At 38.9% G+C, this 23,703-nt stretch overlaps 1 protein-coding gene across 4 annotated transcripts in view; it reads left to right on the forward strand.

The window, feature by feature from the left end:
* Positions 1 to 10,799, forward strand: part of ARHGAP29 (Rho GTPase activating protein 29) — a 65,325-nt gene extending 54,526 nt beyond the window's left edge. For all 4 annotated transcript variants that reach the window (XM_072754571.1, XM_072754572.1, XM_072754573.1 and 1 more), the window contains 4 exons: positions 3,894 to 4,126; positions 5,571 to 5,901; positions 5,999 to 6,107; positions 8,375 to 10,799. In XM_072754571.1, coding sequence (XP_072610672.1) covers positions 3,894 to 4,126; positions 5,571 to 5,901; positions 5,999 to 6,107; positions 8,375 to 9,264 — 1,563 coding nt within the window. In that variant the 3' untranslated portion in view covers positions 9,265 to 10,799. The remainder of the gene's footprint in view (positions 1 to 3,893; positions 4,127 to 5,570; positions 5,902 to 5,998; positions 6,108 to 8,374) is intronic.
* The last annotated feature ends 12,904 nt before the right edge of the window (positions 10,800 to 23,703 follow it).

Raw genomic sequence — 23,703 nt, forward strand, 5'->3', positions numbered from 1 at the left:
ATTGTGGGAGGTCAGTGGGTAAGATCATGGTAAGATCATGAATGCATCCTGGGATCATGAATTTTGGGGCATCCTACAAGGCTTTTGTGTAAGCTGGGTACTGGAAATTCAGCGGAATATGATCAGGAGTGGGCTGCTCTGTATTTTCTCTTTCTGTATGTGCTGTTGTACCTGGGACTTTAAAGGAGTAGATCCAAAAAAACCCACTGCTGTGGGGTGAAGCAGTAATCAGCCCTAGTGGTTTCAGGCAACAGCTCCTGGGTGGGTTGCAGGAACAGTCAGAACATTGCCCTGCTGAACCAAATACAGAAAATATCTGGGTCAAACCCAGCTGCATTCTGTCTTTGGGTTAAAATGAAGAGACAGTCACAGAGAGCAGAGCATTAATGATCCTCAACATGTCCATCTCTGGAGTTCTGTTCAGCATCTGGATCCTTTTTAATATTGTGAATAGCTGTCATCCTGGGCTCTCCCTTCCCCACTGTCTTTTTTCTTCTGAGGAAACACCTGTCTTCTGTGTCATGTCTTCCCATCTGTGGTTTATGTTCCTGTTTTGGTTGTGACCATCCTTGAGCAAGGTGGAGTAAGAGTAAATTTATTTATCTGTAAATGTCTTTATTCTACTCTTCAATGGGATGGAGGAGTGTGGCTACTGTGGAAGGTTATGGTATTGTAGGCTGGAAATTATTTATCTTGAGAATTTTGAAGGCATTTTTTTACTATTCTCTTTGAAGTGTGAATTCTTTCCCATTTCTGACTCTTTGTGTGATGATGCCTATTGTTTGCTCTCTGAAAGCTTAAAGAATCTTTTTTTTCTCAAGAACCCCATTGTTTTAAAATTTCACAGTGTATGTGTTGATGTGGGTGTATTCTCATCTGTCATTTCAGGTACTCCACAAGCACTGTCCTCCTTGGCCTTCTGTTAGAGCTTTTATTTTGTTGCTCATTTCCTCCTCTCTACTTTCTCTGTATTTTCTTTCTGGAAATGTGTGTACTGGGGAGCTTGTACTGGTTCTCTAGTTCCCTCATCTTTTGTCTATTACTCATTTTGTTTTGTTTTCTTTTAATGGTTTTCTAAGAGATTTCCTCAGTTGGTGTTGTTTTATTTTGTTTTTGTAAGTAGGCTCCATGCCCAGCATGGGGCTCAACATGGGATTCAAACCCCACATCTGCAAGATCATGACCTAAGCTGAAACCAAGAGTCGGACACTTAACTGACCGAGCCACCCAGGCGCCCTGAGATTTCCTTAGTTTTATCTTCTGCATGTACCGTAATCTATTTCCATTTCTGAGATATTTCAATTTCCAAGAATTTGGTTCTCTGTTCCTATTACAGCATCCTTTTTTAATGAATGTAATATCCTATATATCTGAGATATTCATCACTTTTTTCTAAGCAAAGAATCCTTTTAGCTTCTTACACTTTTCAATAGGAATATGTGAGCCCTATATATAATGTTAAATTCTCCAGGAGCCACATAAAAAGAAACAGGTGACATTAATATTTAACATACTGAAATATCATCTGAATATCTAGTCTATATTTTTAAATTATTAGTGGGATATTTTTGTTTTTGTGTTTTGGTTTTGTTTGAAAGGAGGTTTTGAAATCTGGTGTGTATTTTTCATTTAGAGCACATGTCAGTTTGAAATGGCCACATTTCAAGTGCTCAGTAGCCATATGTGACCAGTGACTTACCATATTGTCAGCACAGCTCTAGACTTTCAATTGGTTTTGTTTCCATTTATTTTTATTTCAGTGTTTCATGGTTGTCTGCATAAAATGAAAGAGTTGGGAATTGAAATCTCTTTGGAAGCTTTTGAATACATGAAGGTTTTAAAGATTTTGAGCTTTAGTGTGATCTCAGAGGGCTATTTGGGAAACACCTGCTGTCTGTATCTCTAGGTCTCTGCTCTGAGGCTTGGCAGATACCCAGAGAATGATCTTTCCCTGCCTATAGGTGTGATGCCAGAACTCTGTGAGCCACATTGGGTAAGAAGGCTCCAGGATCTGTGACTAAGCATGCATACAGTGACTAAATTCCTATTTTTTAGGTAGTTGCCCACCTGTTTGTGTTTGACATTACCCATCCAGAGGCCCTCTCTCTTACATGGTGCAGAGAAGAAATCCCCACACTTCTAGGGAAGAAGTTGCTCAGAAGCATGAAATGGAGATGGGGTCTGGAGATCTAATACTTTTTTTTTTTTTTAATTTATAATAGTCACACACAGAGAGAGAGAGAGAGAGGCAGAGACACAGGCAGAGGGAGAAGCAGGCTCCATGCACCGGGAGCCCGATGTGGGACTCGATCCCGGGTCTCCAGGATCACGCCCTGGGCCAAAGGCAGGCGTCAAACCCTGCGCCACCCAGGGATCCCAATCTAATACTTCTTAAATAGCCCCCAGTCCTCCAGGATCAGAGTACCTAGTGCTAACAGTCCCTGGGTCTCCTATAGATTGTGTTGGTTCTCATCTTGGAATTTCAGCTTTCTCTGAACTACTAAATTGTTATTTATTTATCTGCTCTTCAGCAGTAAAATGTTGCTTTTATCACCATTCCTACTCTCCTAGTCTGGTAGGCTTAACTGTGTGTTTCAGTGTGGTTGCCAAAGGGAAGAGACTAGGTACAAATGTTGGATCCTCCATGTTAGCCCAGGAAACTTGTTTCTTTACAGGATTTTCACATTTTGCAGAATTCTTAGCTGAGAAATGGAGACAAAGTACCTCTGAATGTTAATCTCACAGTGAATCATTCTTTGTCTCTTCTAGGCAGTCAGGGAGAGGAAATAAATGGGGTCCAATACTATTCCATCTCAAGAATACTAGGAGACAGGGCAGCCTGGGGTGGCTCAGCAGTTTAACGCCACCTCTGGCCCAGGGCGTGATCCTGGAGACCCGGGATCGAATCCCATGTCAGGCTTCTGGGATGGAGCCTGCTTCTTCCTCTGCCTGTGTCTCTGCCTCTCTCTCTCTCTCTCTCTCTGTGTCTCAGGAATAAATAAATAAAATCTGTAATAAAAAAAATACAGGAGACAAACACTTTAGTGTGGGGAGCCATGCTCAGTTCTTATAGTACTAGAGAGTGGCCTTCATTTTACTCATATATGGGAAATCTGAAGCCTCAAGAGGTTGGGTGAACTCCTTCAGATCCCAGAGTTAGTAGAGGCAGAAATTAATCTCAAGGCTTCCCTTCTCTGAAACTGGAGAAGTGGGCGCCTACCTCACTATAGATAATACAGGATACCAGCTAGCCAGGGTTCCGCTGTTTCCATTCAGAGTGGAAACATTGAAATCACTGAAGGCAGTAGAGAGATCAAGGTGGCATTGCCCTTGGTAAGAGAGGAACTTTTTCTTTAACATACTTATGGCAATTCGAGTTGTATTTAAAAATTAGATAAGTGTTGACAGTGTCTCTCTTATAAGTTATATTGTCTTATGCTAATCTTTACTCTGGCCAAAGTAAAACACAGGCACCCTATAGTATTTTGTTCTCTGCCTACCCCATACCAGTAAAATTCAGAATAGAAGTTTTTTCTGATTAATATGACTGGGCTTGTTTTAATAAAACAGTTGAAGATCATACTAACTTTGTGGCAGTCATGAATGTAATTGGTATAGGATATAGGGCAGGGTTTTAAAATCCCATCATGCAGTCTTAAATTTTAAAACATTTTATCATTTACCTAATTTTTAATATAGATATAATTTGGTGATGATGTCAGATTCACTTTATAGATCACATCAGTATCAAATATATGTACATTTCTAAATGTGGATTGACCTTAAGTCTTGTTAATCTGAAGAGACATGGTAAATCCATCAGCTATGCATTAAATTATTAACAGGGGAAAAATGGACAGATTGATATTCCTAATGTGATTTTATTTCTTTAGCTTCCAGAGCCATTCATTTTATTCCGCTTGTACAAGGAATTTATAGACCTTGCAAAAGAGATCCAACATGTAAATGAAGAACAGGAGTCAAAAAAGGATAACCCTGAGGACAAAAAATGGCCGAGTACATGTATAGAAATAAACAGAATTCTTATAAAAAGCAAAGACCTTCTAAGACAACTGCCAGTATCAAATTTTAATAGTCTTCATTACCTCATAGTTCATCTTAAGCGGTAAGAATTTTAAATAAGCATTCATTAGTGGATGGATAATTGTTTTTTTTGTTTTGCTTTTTTGATGTTTTTAAATTGTGATAAAATACACATAATATAAATTTATCATCTTACCCATTTTTTAAATTATTTTTTAAAGATTTATTTAAAGAGTGGGTGGGGGAGGAGCAGAGGGAGAGAGAATTCCCAAGCAGACTCCGTGCTGAGCATGGGGCCCGATACGGAGTTTAGTCCCACAACCCTGAGATCATGACAGAGCCAAAACCAAGAGTTGGATACTTAACCAACTGCACCTCCCAGGCGCTCCCATTTAACCACTTTTAAGTGTACAGTTCAGTAGTATTAAGTACATTGATATTGTCATATTTTAAAATGAATGTTTTATTTCTAATATGTGTTAGGGAAAAGGAGACCTTGAATATTATACTCTCGCAGCTAACATCTTCCCTTCAGATGCCTCTTCTGTGCCATGCTCTGGCTGGGGAAATAAGGATGCAAATGTAAGGTTTTGGTCACCTATGGTGCTTGTCAGCTTGAGGGTGGACCTGCAGACAAGTGCAGTGCAGCATCGTACCTCTTCTACCAGAGCCAGCCTGACATGCAGAGGAAGATGAGGGGTTGGAGGGATCATGAATCAGGGAAGGTAGCCTGAGCCAGATCCGGAGAACTAGCTGGTGGCTTGGTGACAATGTGCAAAAGAGCATTCCAGGTAGAGGGTAACAGACACAGAGACATGAGATAATTTTGCTTTGGGGAAGTATAGGTAGTTTGGGTAGGCTAGGACATAGCAAGCAGTAGCTTGAAGTGAGCTCAGCAGAAGTTTGATAAGGAAGGTCATACATACCTGCCAGAGGAGTTGACTGTCTTCCTTCTGTACCCACTAAAGAATTTTGAGCCAGGAATTTAACATGTTTAGATTTGCTTGTTACATCTTTCTGGCAGCAATATGGAGAATGGGTTGGAGGGGCTCCTTTACTGCAATTCAGAACTTCTTAGGTAGTCATAGAAATAAAAGGGGTGGAGAGCTTGAAATAAGGCCAGAGCATTGGGAGTGGCAATCGAGCAGAAAGATCTTTAGGAGGCAGAATCAGCTTGACTTGAAGACTAGCTGTGGCAATGAGAGAGAAATCGACAATGATGTTTCAGTTTCCAGCATAAGTACCTGGAAGGATGTGCTATATGTACTAAGATAGGAGCAGCTCCTTGTTTTTTGCTTCTGTTTTTCTGCTGATGAAACTTTAGTAGTTCCTTCTATTTACTTAAATTGTATCCTAATACTGTGAAACCCAATTCATTATGTGGTCAATATCTAATCAAACAAATATATCCTTTCTCTAGACTTCTACAACCCATTTTTCCTCCACCCTTCCCAACCCATAGTAAACTACCACCAAGGAAATCTGATAGGCAAATCTCATATGGCTTTATGTTTTCTACTTTCCAGAGTTGTAGATCACGCAGAAGAAAACAAAATGAACTCCAAAAACTTGGGGGTGATATTTGGACCAAGTCTCATTAGGCCAAGGCCCACAACAGCTCCTGTCACCATCTCCTCTCTTGCTGAATACTCAAACCAAGCACGGTTGGTAGAGTTCCTCATCACTTACTCACAGAAGATCTTCGATGGGTCCCTGCAGCCACAAGATGTAGTCGTGTGTAGTACAGGTGGTGTGGCACCTCACGTTGATCAGGGGTGTCTTCCAAAGCCCCTATTATCACCAGAAGAAAGAGACCCAGAACATCCTACAAAGTCACTATTTTTCTCTTCAAAAGAAGTGAGTTTTGACCTTTGTAATGTTTGTTAGTGAGCTAAAAATCTTCAAATTGAGGTGTTTTACTTCTTCAAACTTAAAAATTCTCCTCTATCAACAGGATATGCATACTGTGGATAGTGAAACCAAAATTTTTGAGCCAGCTACATCATTTGAGGAATCAGAACGAAAGCAAAATATATTAGAAAAATGTGATACATGTCTCATTGGTAAGTGGCCATGTAAAATACATGTTTGCTGACTTAAAACTGTGCCGGTAAACCTTACCTAAAAGTTAAAATGAGTGAAGTTGAGAGAAACCAGAGAGAGAAGCTTCATTAGTAAATGGATGTTTACTGGCCATTAAAAACTTGCTGTTTACTGTACCTTACATTTATGAATGTCATTCTTTACAATAATTTTTCTTATAAAAAGACACCTTGGAATTCATAGGTATTTTTGTTGTCTTTCTGAAAAAAACTCTTTTTCATTTTTGCCATCAATTAAAGTCAAGGCAAAAATGTGTTCAGCAGTATGAATTATCATACAGTCTGTTACTATGAATCATTGTATTGACCTAACTGCTCATAACAAGTCAACTAGGCTCCTAAAATTAAAAAAATTTAGACTCCTAAAACTCCTAACACTTTTTTTCAGATGCTTTTTACCTGTCACCTTTCACACATTAAGCACAAATATGTCTGTTTTAGCTTCTTGACTGTATTTTATTCACTGTATGATAATTTTAGTTGAAATGATTAGTAGCTATCATGCTGGCAAAAAGGTTTCCATTTGTTACTAATGCTACATATCATTAGAGCTAAATTCCAATTTTTAAAAATGTCATGATATATATTAAGTTTGATGTGTAGTCCTATATCAGTGGTCATAACCTGACAGGATCTAAAAAGTAAGGGAGCCAGCATTCATGTAACCATCTACTTGCTCAGTGCTAAGCACTGTGTTTTTTTTTTTCATTTATCTGATTTGATCTTCATAAGAGTTCTGTGCTATAACGTCAGTAGTATCAGCCCCATTCTACTCATAGCTGAATACTCTTGACAGCAGTCAAATAATGTCAAACGCCATTCCCCTAATACATTGTTCAGTCAGTATTTGAAGTTATAGTTGTGCTCATTTCACTATCTCATGATCTAGGTAAGGCTTCCAATTGGGAAGAGTAATTATAATAAGTGTCATTTTTTTGAGAGCCTCTTATATACCAGATAATTGTGAGCACTTTCCATGGTTAGACCATTTAGGCCACACATCATCCAGAAACAGCTGGGATGTTTTTTGACAGATGCACAGTGACATTGCCTCACCCAGTGCAAAAGTGGTAGAACTGAGCTACACCCAGCGATCGGGCTTCCGATCTGCACTCTTGCCCATTCCACTAGGAGTGTGACCCTCGGAACCTTAGGGATGTGCTTTGGTTGGGGGCTGTCGCCCGACCACAACTAGTCAGTTCCATAGAGTGGTCCACATGTGCAGGGGACAGACCTGGGAAAGCTAACCCAGAGAGCGTCGCCCTGGAAGCCCAGGGGAGAGAGGCCCATGGGGTCAGGTGAGGAAGAAATTCAGAGGAAATGAAGACTGACAGGTGGTTCTGATGGCCTCCTATCTGCAGACCTCTGCCCAAAGCTGTGGGACAGGGACCCGGCAACAGGGAGAAGGACTGCATACTGTGCTCAGGGCAGCTCAAGTTCCAAACCAGGATGGGGCTGAGGCACACACATGTTGGATGTTTTCCAGCAGGAGAGGGGAGCCTGAGCAGAGAGCTAGCATTTTCCAGAAACGAGATTTTTTTTAGGGGAGACACTGCGCAAAGGGACAAGGTTTGAAGGAGCTCAGGGTTCTAGCTTCAGAAAGCCTGGACCATGGGTCCAGGCTTGAGAGGAAAGAGAAGAAAGGAAGCCTGGGAGTCGACAATCCATGGGGAGAATGGTGTTCTTTACTGAAAACAGAACCATTCATCCTGGATTGGACAGGATGAACGTTACAGCATGTTTATTAGTTGATCAGATAAGAAGGCATCTAAGGCATTTAATAGGATATGTTCTCACTGTGGGTTGAACGTAACTGAAAATAGCAGATGGACTGAGTTGGCAAGAGCTTTGGGACTGAGGGCATACCTGCATTTGGTTGGTGTGTAAATTGGTGTAGCTTTTCTGAGGTTGATTTACCAATACCTACTGAAATTGTGACACTCCTTTCACCTCACACATACTTGTTTACACGCAGCACATTTTTTTTTTGAAAAGTTATTTCAGCAAATTTTTTCTTACCAACCTGCAGTGGATTTTGTAGCTGTTTATTATATTGATTTAAATAAATATAAAATTCTAACATTTTTATTTCAAGTGCACCTTTAGTACTTTATGAGCATTTAACTTCTCTGCATAGATAACTGAGAATAACTTGGAAGAATATATAAGACTCTTGTTAGCCACATGCTATGAAGTTGGATTTTTAAATAAATCTTTTCCTTTTTTAGACAGCAAAGTGGGTTTGCTTGCAGACCAAGAACCTGAATCAGTATCACAAAAGATGGAAGATGTCTATAAAACTTCTAAGCTACTCACTCTGAAATCAGATAGGGAAACAAACAGTGTTGAGAGGCACGTTCCAAGGACCAAGGTTAGGCCTGCAAGTTTGCCTGTAGATAGACTACTACTTCTCGCAAGCCCTCCAAATGAGAGAAATGTCAGAAATATGGGAAACGTAAATTCAGACAAGTTTTGCAGGAATCCTGCCTTTGAAGGAGTTAATAGGAAAGATACTCCTACTATTGTCTATTCTAAATTGGATGCCTTTGACCAGCAAACTCTACAAAAACCGCGGGAGAAACAGTTTGAACAAAACGGCCTCAGTGCAAAGACCATAGTAACTGGGCCCAACGCACTCCAGGAAAGAGGAGGAACCACGAGCATCAGGATTGGTGGGGACCACCCAGCCAGTTTCCCGCAGCCCAGTAAGCCATACTCAGAACCAGCCAGGGCAGCGAGACAGGTGTCCGAGAGACGGTCCTCTGACTCCTGCCCTCCCGCTCCTGTCAGAGCACCCAGAACACTGCAGCCCCAGCACTGGACAACATTTTACAAACCGCGTGCTCCCGCGGGGGGTGTGCGAGGGGATGAGGAGAAGCCCACAGCGCCCTCCCCAGCACCACCCCCTGGCCCAGCCCCCGCCCCCCAGGGACACCTGCTAAAAACAGGTCCTGACTCTGAAACTGCGCCCGCTGCCTCCACGCAGCCCACCGGGAAGCCGAAAGAGCACGCTGAGCAGCGGGACTTGCCCGACGTGCCTCCGGCGTGTCAGAGACCAAGGCTAAAACGAATGCAACAGTTTGAAGACCTTGAAGATGAAATCCCACAGTTTGTGTAGGGTTGTCAGAATCCAGCTTTTCTTCGTTGTTGCTTTGTTTCATGGTGTTGTGTTTGTTTCGTGAAAGAAACTTCTGACAGGGCCCCTTCTGTATAGTATTGCCACATCATGGGTTTTGCTTTTTGTCGTCGTATCATGTTCTACTGTGTTGGTTATATTGAATGGTAGAGTGTTTTGCTAGGGCCCCATCTGTGCCTCACTGGAATTCTCTGTATTTTTAAAGTTGTGAATAAATAGGTGGACTCATGTTTTTTAAAGTTTAGTTGATTTTTCCCATAAAGTGGTCCATTTAAATGCATCCCTAATATATGATATAGTTCTCAACTAGTAGGTGCAGTTGGGGAAAATCAGCTTTATTTTTTGAAGTGAAACTACATTGCTTATTTATAAAAGGACTATTTCTGAATGCAAGTGCCTGAAAGATCTTTGTCTGGTATGATTGATTGTTTTGTTCACACAATTTTACAGTGCGTCTTTCACCATTTCTATGGTATATATGTAACCTTTTATTTTTCAGTTGGCAGTTTTAATACTTACATAATGACCAAAAGGCTTGCAAGTCTCTATTTAATTTCATTTTAATTAATTGCCAGATTTTCTATGTGGTAGTCCATTAAGACTTGTACAAAGAAAGTGCACTTAAACTTTTCTAAATTACATAGTTTATGTCGTATTTGGCTCTAGATGGTTTTATAACACATTCAATATTTTTTTCACCTCTTGGCTTTGTTCTACATAAACTACTGTTGTTCAACAGTTCTGAACCTTTGGGTATTTTATATAATGATCCAAAAATGTTTTAAGATTCAAGTGCATTTCCTCTTCATATTGTCTGGGTTTTTTTTTTTTTAAACCACTCCTTTGGTATGAAATGTTTTCACTTTTAAGTAATTTTATGTACTTTTTCTACCTGGATTTTTAACCATTGACAATGTATGTTTCATCCAAATCATGCAAAGATTTATTTAAGTTGATTCTAAGGGTATAGTTCGATAAGCATCATTGTTTGGAATTTGAGAGAAGATGTAGATGATTGGATGGATATATTTCATTTATAAAAGTCCCAGTTTTTAGAACTAGTGCAGTTCTGTGATTTTCTGGGTTTCATCATTTTGCCTAAAATAGGATATAAAAGGGACAGAAAAATTAAAATAGCCTCTTTTTCTATGTGTGAATTCTATTTGTAGTAAATACTTTTATATGACCATGTTATACTTGATAAAAATATATATTATATATATAATAACCTGTTAAATTATTTCAAGTTCTTGTGGCTTCTCTGAGATTATTGCCTCTTAGAGTATGAGACTTTGAGACTGGCTAGTGGTAACACTTGGGCTCATACATCCCTTGACTATAACATGGAATGCATTTTGTGGGAAGTTGCTATATAGCTGTATATGACATTAGGACTGGGGAGAAAAGAGTAACTCCTTTGTGCTAGAGCTTTAAGTCTTTATTGTACTGAATATAAAAGGATTGTATTACTATGAAAACCTAAAAGGAAAATAAGACCCAACATTTCTTGAACCCTCTCTTGGTGCCATGAACTCTGCTAAATTCCTACATAAATGATTTCATTTCAAGTTCACAGCAGCCTGTAATACGTAGGTAAGTATTTTACTATTCCTGTGTTACAGATAAGGAAACCAAGGCTTAGTTATGATGTGGTTTGCTTCCACAGGTTTAACAGTTGGAGTCAAGTCTCAAACACAGGGCTTTTGGATTTCAATGAGTAGTATTCTTAATGCCTGTGTTATTACTAGGTAATATCAGGTAATTAACAATAGAAAATTCACCTTTAAATATCTTATTGTGGCAAAATATGTGTAACATAAAATTTACCATTTTAACCATTCTTAGGTGTCCAGTAGCATTAAGTACACTCTCAAATTGTTCTGCAACCATGACCAGAACTTTGTCATCATCCCATACTGAAACTTTGAAAATGTACTTTTAAACTCCTTCAATTTTCTTTTAATGTATTGAGAAAACTGAGGCGAATCTATCATATGATCAGTTGGCTCTCTGTTTCCCCTCACTGTTAAACCTCACAAATGAGAATTCCACTTGGTCCTTTCTGTCTTTAGGGCTCTCAGGCATCTCATCCAGCTTAATCCATCAGTCTGTAGGTGCTTTCTAGTTCCCAGGGGGCATTGATCAAGTAACTCCTGGGCAGATGTTGCTATTTCTGGAGTACCCATGGCATACACTGTGCCCTGCTCTATCTACTTAGTAACATGGTGGCAATTCTTCCTAGGAAATTGTTTTATGACACATGGAAAGAATATGAGTTAAGGGAAAGGGCAGTAGTGGGGAGCACTCTTAGAGCTGCCAGAAAGGTTTGTGGGAAGCATCTTGTTCAAGTTAGCAAGAAGTCATTTGTGAAGAGTTGATCATGACTTTCTTTGATAGGCTTGTTTGACATGCTGAGGACTTAATCTATGAATATTTAGAATTACTTTTAGTGCACTTCAGGCAATGCATTTCTTTTGATATAGAGATGAAGAAGAGACGATCCCTGTGAAGGACTTGTCCAGAGATTTCAGAAGCTAATGAAGTCATACCTCCCTTCCTTGGGTGATTTAATTTAAAGATGATACTATAGTTACATTAGGCCCAGCTAACCTTGTATTATTACTTACAGTATTTGTACAACTATAAAAATCTCTTTAAATGGCAACCATGTATATTTTTATGGCAAGTTATTGTCAATATAATTCTCTGGGTTTTTCTTTCCTAGAGGCAGGAAATTGTTTTGATGTGATTATATATGTAGACAATTCAGTAATATCTGGAGCTTAGGAAAGTTGCCACATTCACAATATGCAAAAGTTGTATTCCTATATATCATCATTGATGATATATAGGAAAATAAAAGTTTTTAGAAAGATCTCAATATTAGACTATCAATATTAGGCAATTTTAGACTATATCAAGAAGTATTTAAGGAGATTTTGGAAAAAAATGAATGTTCTATGAAAAGTATGGATTGGAAGGCTCAATATTGTAAAGATCTTCATTTACCTTCCATTTTTTTTTTCAATTTAGTGTAGTCTTATCCAATATTGAACCAGTTTTGAACCATTTGAAAGTAAATTGCAGACATGATTCCCTGTTACCCCTAAAAATACTTTAATGATATTTCCTTAAAACAAAGAACCACTCCTACATAACCACAGTCGTCACAGTGTGACGATAAAAACCAGGAGATTAGCATTGACGTGGGACATCTAATCCACAGAGAGCATTCAGATTTGCTGATTGCCCCAGTACTTTTCTCTGCTCCAGCATCACTATGCAAGATCAAAAGTTTTCTTCTTTGATCTGGAACACTTTTTCAGTCTTTTCTTTCATGACCTTGATTTTTTTAAGACTGTAGGGCAGGTACTTGTAGCATGTCCCTCAGGGTTTATCTAATGATTAAATAAAATGATTAGAGTTCCTTCTGATTAGTTTCAGGATATATATTTTTGTCAGGAATGATGTTCTATTCTCACTGTATCATACCTAGAGATACACAATGTCACATTGTCCCATTCCTGGTGATATTAACATTGATCACTTGGTTAGGATAGTATCAGTTTTCACTATTTTAAAATTAATAAAAACTTTGTGAGGAGAGTCTTTGAGACTATATAAATGTTGTATTTCTCATCAAATTGTCACCATTTAACTTTGAGTCCATTGACACCTGTTACCTGAATCAGTTATCACTATTCTGGTTGCCAAATGGTGAGTTCATCATTGCTAATGCTTTGGTTGATACTCTGTGAAGAAGAGCAGTCCCTTCATTCATTTGTTGATTCATTTATGTCAGTGTGGACTAATGGATTCCTACTATATTCAGTAAGTTGTAAAATATGTCTGTCATGTATTTTGATATTGAACTTTTCCCACATTTGGTCTATGGGAGTCTCTATTCAAGCTTGCTTCTATGTCCTTTTGATATTTTGAGCTCTTCCTTATTTTTTGGCATAACGTATCCCAAACTTACCTTGTACTTTTCCCAAGGATCCTTAGCTCCTTTAAATGGAAAATAGTATATGGAAACCAACATGAGAAGTGCTCATTGCTACTGAAAAGTCATTGATTGACTTGAATAAGTCATTGAATAAAGCCTTATTGGTGGGCAGATCAAAGAAATACATGTCTGGGGACACCTGGGTGGCTCAGATGGTTAAGCATCTGTCTTTAGCTCAGGTCATGATCCCAGGGTCCTGGGATCAACCCCCACATCAGACTCACTGCTCCATGGGGAGTCTGCTTCTCCCTCTGCCCCTCCTTGTTCAAGCTTGCTCTCTGATCCCTACCTCTCTCTCTCAAATAAAATCTTTAAAAATATATATATATGTGGGCAGCCCGGTGGCTCAGCGGTTTGGCGCCACCTTCGACCCAGGGTGTGATCTCGGAGACACAGGATAGAGTCCCGTGTCGGGCTCCCTGCAAGGACCCTGCTTCTCCCTCTGCCAGTATCTCTGCCTCTATGTCTCTCATGCATAAATCAATAAAATCTTTAAAAAAAATACATATGTGTACACACACATACATACAGCTATATGTATTTCTGTATATACATATGTGTTGGAAACTTTGGGTTCATATTGATACCTTCAATCTTAATTTAATACTTCAGGGTTTAATTTAGTATTTCCCTTTACATATTTGTAATTCCTTTCTCTCATAGTGAGAAATCTGGCTCCCATAACTCTAAATATATTATTTGCTTACTCTCTCTATATTCCAACTTCCTGATAATGCCAGCAGCTGCATTGGCCCACCTAGCTCCAAATATGTCAAATAAGTCCACCACTGCACTGCGCTGACAACACTACTCCCTAATATGCCAGTTGAAACCCTAGCCTCAGCCACAACAAGGACCAGGCCAGCTGCACTTTGACCCTAGTGATGTCAGTCCTGACCCCACCATTCGATCCTGGGCCCTGGTCATCTGACTGAATCCTCCAACCCAACCAGAAAGGAGGGAAGGGACATTCATGATCTTTCGATAATGAGCAACTATTAAATATTTGTTTATTAAATTCACTAGGAAAAGTTTGCAAATGAATGGTAATACATATTTGTCAGAAATGTTTAAACATAAATGAATATATTTATTAAACTTGTAGAAAGTTGTAAATTATTTTAATGTCTCGTTTTTGTCTCAGCTCTAATACAAGTAATTTTTAGACATTAATGCTTCCTGTAATAACTAAACCATATTACATGTTTTTTTTAATGTCTTTACAATCAGTTTAATTACCCTAACATACTTCTCAGAGAACAGAGTGGACGAGATTGTTTTGTCCATGTTTTTGAGTTACAAATGTGAATAGACCAGGGGGCCTTTTCATTGTCTAGGGAGTGCTGACCAGTAAGTGAATGTGGCCCTGGGATAAAACTCAGGACGTGGGTCAAGTATGGTAAGATCTTATTTACATTAGAAGCGCAGAGCCTGGCGTATTGTAATTGCTTCCTGCTAAATTAATGATCTGTATCTCATTTCATTTTACACCAGAAATTTGCTTTTTTGAGATCCACTTCCAATGAATGAAAAACTTCTCTGCATCCAGCTATTTTCTTCAAAGTTCTAAGAGTTCATCTATTGAGTTGCCAGTGAAATCAGACTGCGCTGTGATCCAGTACAGGACAAAGCAGTGAACCTATGAATCTCCACCTACGAGTGCAGATACATATTTAACTCAGATTCACTGGCAGTTTTAATGATTTTTTTGTTTTAAATTGGATCATAGGGGCCCTGGGATGGTTAAGTATCTACCTTTGGCTCAGGTCGTGATCTCAGGGTCTTGGGATCGAGCCTGCTTCTCCCTCTCTGCTGCTCCCACTGTTCATGCTTTCTCTCTGATAAAATCTAAAATAAATAGGATCATAAATGGAGAAGTGTTCAAATATATGTGTATTATTTAAAGGATGACTATAAAATGAACTCTCGTTAACCCCTAACCCATCACAGAATGTTAAGGAGCCACCAGAGCACACCTCTCTAATCACATGACTGCCTCTCCCCCTTCTCCAACACACACACCCTGGTGTAATCTCTGTCTTGAATTTTTTTTCTTTTAAGGTTTTCTTTTCAAGTATTTTATTTATTTATTAGCAAGCACAAGCAGGGAAAGGGGCAGAGGGACAAGCAGACTCCTAGCTGAGCAGGGAGCCCAAGAGAGGGCTTAATCCCTGGTCCCCAAGATCATGACCTGGGAGGAAGTCTCGTGTTTTACTGAATGAGCCCCCCAGGCACCGCTCTCTTGAATTGTATATTCATCATTTCCTGGCTCTTAAAAAATTTGCTGTCTGTATTATTTAATTTTGACTGTCTCTTTAACCTTTTATAAGTGGCATCGTTGATTCCTTTGTGGCTTGCTTCTTACATTCATCATCTTTTTAAGATTAATCCATGTAAATGTAGCTGCAAACATATTTTTCCTTTTTTTTAACTACTATAAAATATCCCTGCAATAAATTGCCAAGATGAGTATTCCTAACTGCCTTTTTCAGATAAGCAAATAGACTTCAAAGAGATTAAATGACTTACTGTATGTTACAGAGCTAATAAGAAAGGGTGCTAAGACTTGAACCCAGGTATTTTTATTATAAGTTCTGTCATTTCTAAATTATTTTATTTTCATTTTTTAGGCCAGAGGCTGTGATAAATAATATATTTTCAGGCTATAGTTTTTCTTACTAGTTGCTAGGATACTGAAGTTCTGGGTTATATTCCAACTCTAAGGTCATTCTTAGTGTATGTGTGCATTAAACTTTATTCATTTCATTAAAACCATTGCGACTAACATTGCTAAGGTTTTTCTGGGTTGCAGTGAGTTTTGTAGTTTAAACTTTGCTGATAATGAGAGCATAATAGAGCAGTTGATGGAATAAACAATTCTACCCCCCCCCCCCCCCCCCACACACACACACACACACTCAATTCCAAAAGAATAGCTTGGAAAACCGTGCTGTAATGGAGAACTATTGAGGAATCTAAGCATATGTAGACTATGGTTTGCGTGAGATCTCCCAGCTTGGTAATCAGGGAGAGTCAGCAATCCAGGTGAGAAATAGGCCCTAAATCAAGCCGCTGACCTAATTCTGATTTATTTTTAGGCACATAATTGACAGGGATTAGTGACCCATTGTGATGTGGAGTTGGTGAAGGTTGAGGGTGGAGTTGGCAGGGTAGAGAAAGTGATGCTTCACCTGGAAGCCAGGGACATAATAGTTCTTTTCAGATAGAAGTGAAAACAAAGGGTTGAAGTTAAAAACATTTTACTTGCTCTGTTAGGCAGAATGAGGTCCCATGACTGAGAGTAAAACAAGCAGATTTTGTTTCAGTACTCTCTAAGGAAACCATTTATGATTAAAACTGTTTATAAATGGAATGCATGATCTTGTGATTCGGTGAATTCCTCAAACTGGGAAAGTGTTTAAAGCAGAAACTAGCCTCCTACAAGGATTGTTATTATTAAGGGAGAAAGTTGGGCTAGATGGTCTGTAAAGTCTTCAAGCTCTGATCATAATTCTATGACCTTGAATTTAAAGTGAAGGAGATGTTTCTGGGTGCTGCAAATCCTGAAATCACTGCATTAAGCAATTCTAGTATTTTCATTTTGCCACTGTTACCAATGTAAGCAAGGAAACATTTCCTCATTAGAGACATCATTAAAGACCTCTTTAAAGTTCCGGTGGTGGGGGGGAGGTCAACCCAAAGTTCTATGTAGAGTAAAAATACCCTCTTATAAATATAAATTAAAAATGGAGGTAGTTTTGACAAAAACAGAATCAGTTACTAGTAGGACTGCATTAATCGAACTTCTGTAGAGAGGTCTTTAGTCAGAAGGAAAGAGATCCCAAATAGAAACAAATGGAAAGAATGAAGACCTTTACAAAAAGTGAATATAAATCAATATTGATTGTCACAAAACAATACTAGTAATGTGAAGTTTAAAATTTATGCAGAGGGGCACCTGGCTGGCTCAGTTGGTTAAGCGGCTGCTTTGGCTCAGGTCACATCCCAAGAGCTCCCTCTCGGCCGGGAGTCTGCTTCTCCCTCTGCTCCCCCCACCCCCACTTGTGTTCTCTCTCTCTCTCTCTCTCTCTCGTAAAATCTTAAAAAGAAAAAATTCATGTAGCATTAGAATACATGATAACAATAGTGGAAAAGGTGAAAAATACGGAATTACAAAGTTCTAGTATTATCAAGGAAGGGGTAAATACAATAATTTGTATTAAATGTAACCCAGATATGTGTTGTAATATCAAAAAGAGTAAAAGGAGAACAAAATGAAAGAGTTGGGTAATCCAAAAGAAGATAGGATAGAATTAAAAGAGGTAAATGAGACAATGGGTCAAATAGAAAACAAGTGGTAGGATGGTAGATACCAAATCACCGAAGTCAGTGACTACATTAAATGAAAATGGATCAACTGCTTCAAGTAATAAGCTAACGTCCGACTGGGAAAGCGAACAAAGCCCATGTACACCTGATCTGCAAGAAGCACATCCGAAGTACAGGTGCACAGAAAGTAAAAGGATGGCAAAAGATAAAACAGGCAACTGCTAATGAAAAAACTGGCATAGCTAGACTAATGTCAGGTGAAACCAACCGAAGTCAGGAAGCATTACTGAAGATGAAGGGTATTCTGAGATGGCAAGTCACTTTACAAAGATTTCACAATTATGATAACATTGTCTCAAATGTATGAGGTAAAACTAGACAAAAGGGAAAAGGACAATCCACAGTCCTTAAGGGTTGCTTTAACATACCTCTGAACAGACGAAAGTAGTAAAAATATGGATCTGTGGGATACAGTTAACAAATTCGACCTAGCTGATATGAATACCATCAACAATGACAATTCATATTTCACGTGAGCCCGTATTTAAAATTTACCAAAACTGACAATAAGCAGACCATAAAGAAGGCCCCAAAACATTTCAGAGGATGGAAATAATTCAAAATATGCACTGACTTCAGAGAAATCATGCTAGAAATCAGTAACAACAGATCACTAGAAAAATCCTCAAATGCCTTCAAATTAAACAGAGCACACTTCTAAACAATCCATGGTTGAAGAAGAAATAGGCATTGGAAAACATTGTGCCATATTAGAAATGGGCTGACGCAATGCTCAAAGGGAAATGTACAGCCCTGACTACATTTACTATAGGAGTTGAAAGGTTGAAATCATTTACACTTCATTTCGAGAAGCAAGAAGAGTAAAACAATGTAGAAAGAAGGAAACAATGAAGTTTAGAAATCAGAGAAATAGAAAACGAAGCTAAAGAAAAACAATAAAGCTAAATGCTGGTTCTCTGAAAAGTTTAAGAAAATTGACTTACCTCCAGTAAGACAGCAATAAAAAAAGTAACACCAGGAATGAAAAATATAGTATCATTGGAGACTCTACAAATAGTGAAAAGATGTGAGGATAAACACTTAACATCAATTCGAAAATTTGAATAAGGACAAATTCCTCAAAAAATTAAACTGACAAAATAAATGGAAAATCTGAAGAGTTACTTCTGTGAGTAGAAGTTGAATCAATTGCTAAAAGCCCTTCCACAAAGAAAATATAGAACTTTCCAGTAAATTCTTTCAAACAGTTAAGGAAGAAATTACCTCAATTTTACACAAATGCTTCCAGTAAATTAAAAAATAAAATACTGCTAAACTAAGTCCACCCTAACCTTGATACCAAAAACCTGACAAGAACATCACAATATATAGGAAGGGGATTTTCAATATATACAAAAGATAACGCATCACTACAAAGTGAGGCTAATTCTCCATTTATGCAAATATGATTTGACATTTGAGAAATCAATGTAATTTGCCATGTTAATTTTTATAAAAGGATAAAAATAGTTATCTCAATAGATGCACATTGGAAAAAATTTGAGGAATGCCTGGGTGACTCGGTTGGTTGAGTGTCCGACTCTTATTTTCGGCTCAGGTCATAATCTCAGAGTTGTGAGATCGAGCCCCACGCGGGGCTCCGCACTGGGCTGTAGCCTGCTTAGGATTTTCCCTCTGCTCCCCCCCCACCCCGTTCTCTTTTTCTCATCAATCAATCCATCCATCCCTTGAATTTAAACTTAGAAAAATCTTAATATGCAGCACTGGGTTTATAGGCTGATTGTCAGCAACTGCTTTGAGTTCTGTTGTAAACCTAGTGCTGCTTGAGGTCTTTTTTTTTTTTTTTTTTTTTGGACTATCACAATTGATGATTATCAATGTGGGCTGAGACAAGCTGAGGGGGTGAGTGGGGACAAGGTTGGGAAATTCTTCTGGATTTTCTCTCTGGAATCGTGGGCCTAAATATTTAACTGAATATTTATAATTAGCTTCGTAAAAAACAAAATGGCTCTAGCTATCACCAGAAATTAGGGCCCATTCTAGAGTAAGCCCTAAATTATTTAGGATTCTGCAAAGACTTCATGTGATAGAGACAAAAATCTAGCCTGAGGAGTTGTGTGGGTTGTGTTAGTTGCAAATTCTTTTGGTTACTCGTTGAATAAGTCCTTTCTTTCCTCACTACTTCCCTTTGTTTAAGCTAAATTTAATTTCAAAGGGAATTTTTTAAAGCCTATAATCTTTTTTAGGGTAAGCTATTATCTGAAAAGGCTAAATAATGTGCACAGAGCTGTTCAGGGTTTCCCCAATGTTAGCCATTGAAGTCATCACTGCCCAGATAATACCAGAAGTATGGTATGTAATAATTAAATGTATAGTTTTAAAACATTTCAGACCTAACACCTCTTGGCAGTGGGGGTGGAACACTTGGGATGCACTAGAAGATCTGGGGAGGCCTGGCCTGGGAACGAGAAAACTTGGAGACGTGACAGTCATCCTCACATACTGGACTCGGGCGGGATCAAAGTGCCAGTGCTCATCTGCTCCTTCAGGGACAAGTGTGACCAAAGGCTGGGATTCCTAGGCAGCCAGGTTGCTGCTCAGAAATACAAGGAAGCCACTTTACAGTCAGAATAGTTCTAAATGGAACAATGGAACATGGGACCCCATGATTTCTCAGTCACTGAGAACATGTCCAAAGCAAAAACTAGATGACCACCTGCCTCTTCAGCATATTTTGAAGAGGAATCTTTTTTGGGGAAAGATATCATTTTTTTAATTATTATTATTTTTAGAGATTTTATTTATGTCATGAGAGACACACACAGAGAGAGAGGCAGAGACCCAGGCAGAGGGAGAAGCAGGCTCCATGCGGGGAGCCCGGCGTGGGACTCAATCCAGGGTCTCCAGGATCACACCCTGGGCCAAAGGCAGGCACTAAACCGCTCAGCCACATCCCAGAAAGATGTCATTTTAAATCATCTGTAAAAGGATGCCTGGGAGCTCAGTGGTTGATCATCTGCCTTTGGCTCAGGTCATGATCCCGGGGTCCCACATCAGGTTTCCCACAGGGAGTGTGCTTTTCCCTCTGTCTGTGTCTCTGCCTCATTCTGTGTGTCTCTCATGAATGAATAAGTAAAATATTTTTTTAAAAAATAAATCATCTGTGAAAACCTTTTCTAAGTCTCAGCCCTCAGCTCATTAAGGCCTTGAGGTAAGTGGAATCTTCCACCTAGATAGGTTTGGCTCTGCTTGTACTACCAGCAGGGAGCCAATAAACCTCATTCCCTAGTCTGGCCTCTCTGATGCCCACCCAGCGTCCTTTGCCCACAGAGCTTGTGTCCTGTGCGCTCAGCTCCCTGCCAGAGATCTTTATTCCCGGTTCCCGTTCTCCCATCTTCTTGGTAACGTGAATGTGATGTTGCTGTTGCTGTCTTCATAGATTTTTGTATATTTTACTTTATTTTTAGAATTTCATAATGTACATCAGGTATCTCTGTAAAAGGTATTCCACTTTTCAAAGGAGTTTCCTCTTGCCCTTGTCTTTTTATTTTCCTCAGAGCAATAAACAGTAATTACTACTCTCATAAGTAAGCTTCTACATTGTATTGGACAGTAATTAAATCTTTATGTCTCAAGGCTTATCATCTCCCCAAAACCCACTTTCCTTTCACTGCAGTTTCACTGCACTGCTTCACAGTAACATTGTACTCTGCCCAAATTCAGAGTCTGAACAAAAGCTAGAGGCCCAAGGATTTGGGGGTACTGATTTAATAGCAGCGTCTACTGGCATAAACCTTTTTTTTTTAATTCATAACTGCAATAATAGAAATGAAAGCTACTTTAACGAAAAAGGAACTCAGGAATGAGATCATTAAATATAACTAAACACATTTTAGATATAAATATCATGTACTTCCTGATTAGTACCAGGTACATAGCTATCTACCCCAAACTCTGGTCTCAGAAAAAAGGTCAGAGACCATTACAACCAAGGTGCTTCATGTTATCAGGTCCATTTTTAGAACAGTGAGACCCTTTTGAACAATCACTTGAGTTTTTTTTTTTAAGATTTTATTTATTTATGAGAGACACAGAGAGAGGCAGAGACACAGGCAGAGGGAGAAGCAGGCTCCCTGTGGGGACCCTGATGAAGGACTTGATCCCAGGACCCTGGAATCATGCCCTGAGCCAAAGGCAGACGCTCAACCACTGAGCCACCCAGGTGCCCCTCACTTGAGTCTCTTACCAGAGATTTCTCTGTTGGTCCTTTTGTCGGTAATCCATTTATATCGGCACCCCCATAGTCTACTTTGCCTTTGTTTTTATCATGGGATTTTTGAAGAGCTTTTCTAGGCCACATACGACTAACAAAGGGGAAGATCAGAGGCCGTAAGTACCACTCCAGGAATATTTCCTAGATCAAGAGCAGAATTGGAATGACAAAGCAAGAAATGTACACCATCCTCCCATGCTTGAGTTCCTGAACCACACCCAGGTGGAAATGTCCACACTTCTGGAGGGAAGGTGGTTTTTGTCTATTTTAGACAACTTTAGGTTCCATTGTATACACTTCTTTGTAACTCAATTCAACAATTTACCATGTGCCATCCTCTATGCCAGATAATACAGACAAAACAGAAGTTAAAAAATACTTCCTGTCCTTGTGGAGCTTACAACCTAATACCATCAGAAGCCGGCTGGCCCTCAGGGAGTTCTATTTTTACATTTGGAAAAGCGAAATCTAATTAAATACCATTTCCCTGCCCCCCAGGAATGATAGAGGAATTTTCCCGTATACAAAGTTTGAGAATAGAAGCAAATGTTTATCTTGAAACTAAAATAGTATGACTTGTATTTTTCCAAAAAGCAGATAATTTGAACAATAGCCAGTTTGTTGAATGTATACAAAAGGCATCATAATTACTTAACTACAGCCCAATGGTGTGGACAAATATGGGTTAACAGTCTATTAATCAATTGTTACAAGTATTAGAATGGCCAGTAATACTAATTTATCTAATATGTACTGGCACAGCACGAAAATAACAGACTGGAAATTGTGCCATGAATCAACGCCAACTCACGTATGTGTTGTGTAAAGTGAAAATTCTTAAGATCTTCTGGTTCCATAGTTAAGTACATTGGTCTAACTGCTCAAAATGGGTCAAACTAGACTTCTGAAATTTATAGGGTTTTTTTTTTCCCCTAAATGTTTTTGGCCGTGGTCTGTCTAGCTCATTATGTACACACACATATATTTTTCTATTTCTTTTAAATGTACCATGTTATTCACTCTTCTTCTCTGTATGATAATTTTTTTTAGTTGCAGGAATTCATAGATACGATGGAAATGTCTCCACTGTTAACCGCAGTTTTATACAGTAGTACAGTAGTAAAGCTAAATTCTAATATATATTTGAAAGTAGAACCCTATATGTTAAGTTTGATCTGCTTATTTTCTACTGATAGTATCAATAATCACAGAGGCTAGAAAGGATGACAAAAAACAGCAACTTTCCACTTGCTTTATCCTGGGCATTGCATTAGGCACTTAATTCTGTTTATTTTAGTTCATATAACAACTCTGTGATATGAAAAAGATGGAATTAGCTTCATTAAGCACACAATCCAGCAGGCCAAGATCCGAATCATAATATGCCCCATATCATGCCCCTAGTAAATTGTTCAGTCAAGATTTGAACCCCACTGCTTCCTATATCTGTGCTTATTTCACTGTCCTATTATTTGCGCCTTCCAATCATGTATAGTAATTTTTTTTTCTTAGAAAACAGATATTTATTTCTCCTTTGTGACCGGCAAATCCAAGATCAAGGGTCAGCAGATTTGATGCCTAGTGAGAATCCTCTTCCTGGTTTCCAATCGGATGTTTTATTGATGTACTTTCACACGATGGAAAGAGAAATGTCATTTTTTGAGAGCCTCTTATATACCAGATAACTGTGAGCACTTTCCATGGTTAGACCATTTAGGCCACACATCATCCAGAAACAGCTGGGATGTTTTTTGACAGATGCACAGTGACATTGCCTCACCCAGTGCAAAAG

Source organism: Vulpes vulpes, chromosome 3, assembly GCF_048418805.1.
Source record: "Vulpes vulpes isolate BD-2025 chromosome 3, VulVul3, whole genome shotgun sequence".
Taxonomy (NCBI): Eukaryota; Metazoa; Chordata; class Mammalia; order Carnivora; family Canidae; genus Vulpes; species Vulpes vulpes.